The 9454-nt window shown below is 38.0% G+C and overlaps 1 protein-coding gene and 1 pseudogene across 1 annotated transcript in view; both read right to left on the bottom strand.

Annotated features, from left to right (window-relative positions):
• The window catches only part of LOC122069505 (cationic amino acid transporter 1-like), a 9799-nt gene extending 7648 nt beyond the window's left edge, over positions 1–2151 (bottom strand). The window contains exon 1 of the mRNA XM_042633537.1: positions 2064–2151. Coding sequence (XP_042489471.1) covers positions 2064–2151 — 88 coding nt within the window. The remainder of the gene's footprint in view (positions 1–2063) is intronic.
• A 2791-nt stretch (positions 2152–4942) lies between these two features.
• LOC122069514 lies at positions 4943–8057 on the bottom strand (annotated as a pseudogene).
• Between the last annotated feature and the right edge of the window lie 1397 nt (positions 8058–9454).

Genomic DNA, 9454 nt, shown 5'->3' with positions numbered 1-9454 from the left:
TAATAAACTATGGGAAAAGAATGCTGATTGGTCACGTGCAGCTTGCCGCCATACAAAATTCCCTAAAATGACCCCTTGGTCCCTACGAAATGAAAAATCACCCGATCAATGCCCCGACATGTCTCCTCATTGGCCCCTGCGCTACACAATTGCAAAATTCACTTGACCAGACAACATTCTTCCTTCCCATAAACTAATTAAACTTTTGTCGAAAAATTCCACACCATCTTAGCAAGTGAAACCTAATTACAAAAAATTGGAACACAAATATATCCACCTCTTCATATAATATGTTAGTTTCACAATAGTCTTTCTAATTTTGTAAATTGATTAAAATTACTTTCTTATTAGCCCTTAAGATGTCAAATAAGTTGTAATTTTAATTTTCTGACCTTTTAGTATGAAAGAATATTACGAACACTAGGATAATCCAGTGGTGGTAGCTACGGCTTGTGGAGCTGGCACCCAGGGGAGGAGGTCATGGAATCGAACCTTGTAGTATTCATTGTGTGAATGTGTATGTGTATGTTTTCTTATTTATTCTGTACCTACCCATGGGTTGCCCAGATGGTTAGGGCGAACTGGGGATTGTGTGGATTAGGTGCACGGTCTCAGGTTCGATTCCCCATCTATGCATCTACGATTTAAGTGGAGATCATGGTAGTGGGTTGCTGTGCTAGTCTCCTCGTTTTTGGTAGAAATAGTATATAGACATTTGTGTACATTAGAGAGAGAGAGTGAACTCAATCTAAACCATGTTATTAAATTTGGATTCGGGAATCATTCGGATTAATTCGTTTCATTAATTTAACGATTAGGTCAAAATATAGATCAAAAAAGCAGAGATAATAAAATTTGAGTTCTGATTCGGATTTAGAAATTATTCGTTTACAAAAATAAAAAGCGGATAAAAAATTCGGATGTTATTTTTAATATTTGCAATATTTGTTTTATATTATCTATCAATTATCATATGTACATAACATACAAATGATATAAAAATTTAAATTTTAAAATTTAAAGTTTTTTTTTTTTTTTTTTACTTTCTAAACTCATTTCCTATTACTCAAATAATTGAATTAAAGAAAGAGAGACTAAGAGAGGGGGACTGAGCACAAATTCAGCTAGATCCTCACCTACCATGCATGTATAAAATTTAGTCAAACCAAAATGGGATGAGAGATTTTTTTTTTTTATAAGTGTGAGAGATTGCCTCATGAAAGATAAGCTTTGTCATTTTATGTTTAAAAAAAAATAGTAACATTAGAATAATAAATGCATAATAATTACACTATTTTCTAAAGGCTTTGACTTACTTAAGATAAAGTTTTTTTTTTACATGGAATAAAATTCAATTATGGTTCGAATAAAATTTGGTTTGGCTGAATTATTTGTGAATTTAAAAAAAAATTATAAAATTTAAGAATTTTTTATTTGATTTGGATTCACACTGAATTATTCGTAAAATTCGATAAAATTCTGTTGATAGGAGAATTTAATCAAAACTGCTCTGTTGTTTCTGAGTTATTTTTAATCTCTAACAGAGTTTTCGATTCTTCAATTGATTTAACACTTACTGCAAGTGACATGTTCTGCTAAGTATTACATTTTTTAAGATCGCTGAGCCTTCGATATATGATTTGAGTGAAAACAAACAATGGATAAGAATTGAAAGTTCAAGAATCATGTCAGTTTTTAACACGGCGATCAGCAAGCTGCTCCAACGCACTACTCTGTCTCGCTTCTGAAATCGAAGCTTGCCGACATGTGGCTTAGGTGTGCTCTCTTAACAACTTGCAAACTCCGGTCCGAGACCCAGCGAAGAACAAATAATTTCTGGAAATTCTTTTCGGCAAACGTATCCACAACTAAAAATCCGCCCTCCTGTTTGGTTCTTATAATTGATTGGGAATGAAAAATGGAATTTGAGGAATGGGAGAATGGAGAATGATTTCTCCAAATCCACAGGTTAGATTAAAGTGATTTAGGATCTCTACACGTCCAATTAAGTTTTTCCAGGAAGGTAGAGGGATCCCCACATTCCTGTATGTTGCAAAAATCACCAATTGCTAGGGATGAAAGCTTTCCGTTGCCTCCTTTGTGTAATGGAGATTCATAACCAGAGGGAAGGACAATTCCCAATTTCCACATGTTTTAAGGTTATAGGTAGGAAATCTCAAGGGGTTAGTCAAGTTGGCGAAGGACCTCCTTAGAAAGCGTGTGATTTTGAGTTCAACTCTTTTAATCTCCTTAGGACCACTCACATGGAGTGTTTATTGCTCTTCACTATTCTTAGTGAAAGTTGAATGGTTCTCATTCAATCCCAGTATGACCCAATCAATACCGTTGTGGGGCCTGTAAGACTAGTTGGATACCCGTCATTACCCAAAAAAAAAAAAAAGGTAATCATAGAAGACCCCAGATTCAAATTCCCAAATATGCTAGTTAGAATAAAAGTTATGAATAACCACATAATTCAAGTAAGTAATAAATTTAAATTAAAAAAAAAAATTATTAAATACAATGGCAATGGTCAAGAATGGCATATCATATCATTCAAACAATCTCATCAGATCCAATTTCTCTAATCGTATCATCATCTTCTTCTTCTTCTACGGTAGCGGCAGCAGCATCAGCAGCAACAGTGAGGGAAGCATCACTATAGCCAAACTTTCTGTCAACAACATTTGAAGCCTTAGACTCAACTTCTGAATCACAGTCAGAAGCAACCATAGTAGAGCTACTAGTTTGGCTAGACTCAGCTTGAACAAGAGAATGGACATCATTTGCTTGACTTTGAAGGACAAATTTAGCTGGCCATGTCCATTCGATTGTGTCCCCTAACAACTCAAGTTCACAAAAGAAATTGAAAGCCTTTCCCACTCTTCTTTCACCTATTTCAAATGGATCATCTCCATTGACCTCCTTCAGTATAGCAAGTGGGAGACTTGAAAGAGTACAACAGAGCATCTTCACAAAACACAATTCTAAGAAATCAAAAAGATCCTTAACTGATTCATAATGCTGCTCTCGTATGAATTTACAAATGATTGAAAATTCAATTGCAGTTAAAGTCATGTGCTTTTCCCCCAATGATTCGCCAAATAAAGAAGAAAAAAATAAGTCTCCAAAACTTTGACTGAAAATTTCTTCTATAGTTTGAAAAGCAATGCCAATGAATCCAAGGGCCTGCTGTAGCATTATCTCTGATTCCTCGGATTTCTTCAATGAGCAACTCTTGAATGCTGGCGAGATGATCTTAGTTTGGAACCAATAGTTTGGATTCTCCCATTGCGCCCACACATCTTTTGCTGACATCCTTCTTGCTTCATCTAACAGGCTAGGAGTATCAGTGTTCTTCTTGTCAACAAAATAAAGTGTTTCAAATGACTCACTTAAGGCTTCCACTGTGTCCATTAGAAATTCCCGACGGGAAGATGGCATCAATTCTGCTAGCATTCTTGAAAGAACCAAGACTGAAATGCACGAAACTCTGTACTCATATTTGATTTTGAATAGTTCTCTCAAGACATCAGTTTCCATAAATCCATGTAAAAATTCTTCCCCTGTAGCTTCTAATTTTCTTAAGAAGATATCACATTCTGATTTAGAAGCAGAAGCAGGACATTTTGATATCAATTGGATGAGATGACTTGGGTGGTGTCTCTTATACACATCTCTCCATCTCATCATGTCTTTCATGGCCATTTTAGTTATCCAGGGTTGGAAAGTGCTATCATTCAGAAATGATATTACAAACCCCCTTGTTGTCGAAATATACATTTTATCAGTATCCTCATCTGTGGCCTCATGGGTGTTAAAATCAAATGGAATTATAAATTCCAAGAATCTCTTGACAGTATAAATTGGGAGCCCAAGGAAGAGACTGGTGAATGCATACAACACCATTTGAGTGTGTATAAGCACATCCATGACAAAGTCTTTCGCACCGAGAAAGACCCTCGAGAGTTTTTTGTTGAAGAATCTAAAAGATAAGGTGTTGAACTTCAGATATTCTAATTCAAGTTCTGGACTATAATAATGTCGATGTGCAATAACATCTCCACTGTGAGTGTGGCTGATAAAAGAAAACCATCTATAGATTATGGAAATAGTCCCCACTGAAATGGTTAAAACTTGGGTCACAATCACAAATGGAATCGACCATCCATAGTCAGAAACAGCATTATTGGAAAACCTTATATCTTTTAAAGCAAAAGACCTCACTATAGCTTGTAACACAACTGCTAAAGAAAGGGCACATAGAAAGCCAAAGGCATGATGATGCGAAGTTTCACATAAGAATGTCTGAGGGTTGCCTGTATAGTTGAGTACATGGAGCCTCACTAATAGTTTCCTTAATCCCTGCAAATCCTTTGCGTTCTCTTTATCTTCGGAAATTTTAGATCTAAAAATTCCCATACGATCTGTTTGGCTTCTAAATGCTATAGCAGATGACCACATAAACATAAGCAATAATAAGGCACAGACCATGATAATAATGTGTTCTATTTCGAAAGCAAAGATCACTCTTGTGGCCATTTGCATACACACATTAACAATCATAGTAATCACCATTACGCTCAATGCTGCCAAGTTTTCATAGCGTTCAGATGGGCCATTAATACCCATTGAGGGCATATAAAACCCAAGTGAGATGCACAACAATGCAGTGCCAGTAAGCTTGGATAGCTGATCCTCAGCTCTAGGCATAGATGTGGTGAGATCAACAGGGATTTTTGTGGCTACTGCTAGCAATGTCATGGTGAATGAGTTCATGGGAAACAATTTACATGGTATAAATGGTTTCTTTCGAACGAATCCATGCACCAAATCAAAAGATATAGAGAAGAAGCATACCGCTGTTGCAGCTGCGATGTATAGGCCAATCAAAGGAACAGGTTGACCAAAGGATGCTGCATCCAGTTTTCCGTTTACACACCCTTCCTTGCTCATATTCATACTGCGTCTTATTCTTCTTCCTTAAACAATGGATGTGTGGACGTACTGGAAATTTTGAAGCAAGTATCATTTCTTTTATAGTTCTTCAAGTTGAGAAACATTTAGGTATATATGCTTGCTTCCATTCTAATTGACTGATGATAAGAAAAGAATGTCCTATATTTACGCATATCAAAACCTAAATAAATGAAAATAAAAGATGCTGACATAGATAAATAGACTAAAAGATGCTGGCATAGATATATAGACTGAATAATTTACAAAATAAAGCACTAGTTACAAAATTAGTGTCCCACAAACTCTTTTTATAAAGTGATTCTTAGTTAACTACTTTTGAAAATGAAAGGTTAAAGGGCCACGATATTCCTTTTGTTATGGGGAATAGGGCCTAGGACGTGGGAATCCAACCTTAGTCCTTACTCCTTTGGGAGAGATTCCATAGTGACCAAAAAAGGAAAGACTAGGTAAGGAGAAACTCCAAGAATAAGAGGTCAGGTAGGCCATAGTTGTCAGAGGAAGGAGGGGCAGGCTTGGGAGGAGAGAGAGGGAGAGGCTATTCCTTCTCTTTAAGTTTTCAATGTGGGACAAACATAACTTATTTTTTCTTCAAGGGAGGAGAAAGAACTAAGAGAGTTCATTCATTTTTTGTCCCACATTAAAAATCTAAGAATAGAAGAAGGGATTTTTTTTTTTTTTTTTTTTTTTTTTTTTTTTTTTTTTTGGGGGTTGGGGTGGGTTGGGGGGTGGGGGGGTGGTTTTTTTAAGGACCAGTATTTCACAGTTATGAGCTCAACTCTTCTTGTGGTCAATCCATAAAAGAAAAAATATTATTATTATTACTGGAATAAACAAATTCTAATGATAAAATAGGGCACCCCTGCCCTGCCTGCCCTGTGCCCAGTAGTGCTCTGGGCTGTAATATCTCAACCTGACCAAGGGCTGGGTTAGATTTTAAAAACCCAGCCTAACCCGGTCATAAACAAAATTGTGTTAAAATTTCTTATGTACTTCAATACATTGTTCAGTAGCCTCTGCAATTTACTCCCTTACTGCATCATAAGAGGCAAGAAACCCAAAGAACAGATAGTACAGCAACAAAGCACCAAACTGCATGTATGACTTCACTTACATCTCCTCTGATACTACCTTTGTGTTTCCCTCTTCAATCTTTGTAGATGTGGTATTCTGGACCCTCTTCTTGGTCAATTCCTTTGCAGTATCATAGGATGCATGAAGCCCAAACAAGAAATAGTAAACCAAGAGCAATGCAGACCACATTCCTAACCTAATGAATGAGTCCTTATCAATTGAACCCAGGAGGAAGATGTTAATAGCAATTAAAGCTGATGGCAACCATGGCACCAATGGCACCCCCCACAGCTTTGGTTCCCTTGCTTTTGGAACAAACAAACTCAACGCAAGGGTTGCCAAGAACCAAATTGGCACAGCAATCGCGTATCCGATCCATCCAGTGCTACTTATACCCCAGTAAGCAGCAGTGGCAAATGAGGATCCAATAATGAGGGTCAAGCAAAGAATCAATATGTTCCTGTGCACTGGTTTCGTCACCCCACTTGCATAGTAGTGGCGGACTAGAAGTGCGATGGCAACCATCATGAAGATGAAGAGTGTGGAGATGGAGACTAGGTTGGAGAGGATACCAAGGCTGGTGAAGAAGGCAATAATGGCTATAGCAATAAGCACAATTATAGTGGCATTCATAAGAGTCCCAGTCTTTTCATGGACTTGAGCAAACCATTGAAGAACCATGTGAGCACGAGCAAAGTGGGTCAGATACCGTGCCTGACCAATGGCAATGGATAGCAAAGCGGTGGTCATGCCTTTCAATGCTCCGGCTGCAACAAGATAGCCCAATTCATCCCAACGCCTTGGAATGCTACCGAAAAAGGAGCATCAACATCTATCTTAGTGTATGGCTGCATTAGGCACAGTGTAATGGCAAGTAAACAATAAGCAATTGTAGTAATCAACATTGATCCAACTAGCCCCCATTGGGATATCCCGGGCGGGGTTCTTAATTGCCTCAGCCATTGTAGCCACTGGATCATACCCAACATAGGCGAAGAATAAAACCGCCGAGGCCTTAAAGACACCCCAGGCACCATAGGGTGTAAAAGGGGTTAAGTTCTTGGTGTTAGCCTTGGTGAGCCCTTCAATAATGATGAAGAGAATAACAATGATATGGATAATGGTGGTAACATAGTTGAAGCGGGATGAGCCCTTGATACTGAGGATAACAAGAATACAGATGTCAGTGACGATAACCACAGCAATGGCGTCAAGGTGACCATATTCTTCACCGAGTCTGTCTTGGACATTGATGCGAAAATCATTGGGGCTATGGTTGCAGAGGGTGGCAAAGTAGGAAGTCCATGACCTGGCCACAGCAGCTCCTCCGATGACATAATCAAAGAGGATGTTGCCGGCGGCAATGAAAGCTACGAAGTCTCCTAGCTCCACTCTGAGGTATGCAAAGGATCCACCTGTGTGTCAATGCAAATTAGTGTTGTAGAACCTCCTTTAGGTACCATCCTATGTGAGCTCAGATTGGTAGATACTCATCCACTATGACTCTAGTGCTTGTTAGCCATTGCCACAGAAAATAAGCACAGACAAAGTAATTCCCACCTTCTATTTACATGTGCCAGCTTCTTTGGCTTAGCCATGGCTTTGTGATTTTGAGACAGGATCAACATTAGTGGGAACTGGGAAATCAAGGGCTATATGTGGAATTAGGATAGAATCAACTTAACTCTATAATCAACCTGAACTGGGATTCCAGGGCTAATTTATTACTACCCCCACAACATTTTCAATTCACAAAAACAGTCCCTAACCAGGAAAAGCAACTCAACAAAGTAAAAGGGGTTACCTGCAACTGGAATTTCTACAGCAAACTCTGTGTAGCAAAACACAGAAAGCATGGCAGAGATTCCGGGGACCACGTAGGAGAGAACAACGGCAGGTCCCACAACTTCTTTCACTTCTAGACCGGTGATAACGAAGATTCCAGCGCCGATGACAATGCCAACGCCAAACCAGATGAGATCCCACCATGAGAGGTTCTTCCTCAAGTTACTGGTGGAGACTTACTTGCCAAACCAAAGATGAGTGCATGATTGTGGGATTTCCTTCTTGTTCTGTTTTAGATTTCTCTTTTAATTTCAAACACTGAATACTTTGTATTTATTAAGTTTTATGATGTGATTGTAAGAATGATTAAGTGGTTGGCTGATAAAGCCATCGCGGAGAAGCTGTGTAGAACAGCTGAACATGTTCTTGGGATGTGATGGGCAATATCTTTTCTTTCCTTTCTTAAATTTATTCTAATCTTCTTTGTATTAAAGAATGTGGGAAGACAAAGAATGCTACTTGATCGCGCACCTCTAATCTCCTACACCCAGACACAGGGCCGCCTCAAAAGACAACCCTACTCCCTGCTGGTAACCTTAAAAGATCGCCCTAGCCCATGTGGTCAATGCCTCTGTGATCTCTCATTGTTCTACATGCTGTTGCAGTAGCCATGCAACCGGGTAGCAAATCATATCTTATAAAATAAATAAATGGCAGATGGAGGCATAACCTCCTCCCCATCCCAAGAACTATCTTTTGAGTTGATTATCAATTTGCTAGTATTTTCAACCTTAATATAATATAAGGGAAAAGAAGGCTTGTTGAACGTATCCTTTATGCTTAGATGAAGGTGGATATGAAAAGATCACCTTACCCCCTTACTCCCTAACCTATTACCCCCTAACCTATGTGTTGTTCGATGGCTCTACCTACCCTCCCAAGAACTATCTTTTTGGCTGATTTGATCTATACTGGTTGATAAGTATTGATATTGCATCAGTTTGGGATTTGACCAATAACATAATTAAAATGCTTTATCTTAATAGTCGAGTATTGTGTCCAACTTCTCACAAGTTTAGGATATTTTTTTCAAAACTTTATTTTACCACTTGATGAAGTCTAATTAGGCTAAAACTTAACATTTGTGCTTGGGACATTGGAACCTACAATAATATTGGAGGTTGTATGAGGATTCTCTCCCCTCATGGGGAAAGGAATTACTCTCCCTTCGCATTGTATTGCTGCAATGTGTCATCAAAACCGGCAACCTTCTTCTCTCATTATTTATAGTGATGCTTTCCTCACTGTTGCTACTGATGCTGCTGCCGCTACCGTAGAAGGAGAAGAAGATGATGATACGATTAGAGAAATTGGATCTGATGAGATTGTTTGAATGATAAGATATGCCATTCTTGACCATTGCCATTGTATTTAATAATTTTTTTTTTTTAATTTAAATTTATTACTTACTTGAATTATGTGGTTATTCATAACTTTTATTCTAACTATCATATTTGGGAATTTGAATCTGGGGTCTTCTATGATTACCTTTTTTTTTTTTTTTTTTTTTGGCTAATACGGTATCAATAACTGTGAAATACGGGTCAATAAAAAAACC

This window comes from Macadamia integrifolia, unplaced genomic scaffold (assembly GCF_013358625.1).
Source record: "Macadamia integrifolia cultivar HAES 741 unplaced genomic scaffold, SCU_Mint_v3 scaffold629, whole genome shotgun sequence".
Lineage (NCBI taxonomy): Eukaryota > Viridiplantae > Streptophyta > Magnoliopsida > Proteales > Proteaceae > Macadamia > Macadamia integrifolia.
The sequence above is the reverse complement of the archived record's forward strand: the minus strand, read 5'-3'. Positions and strand labels throughout refer to the sequence as shown.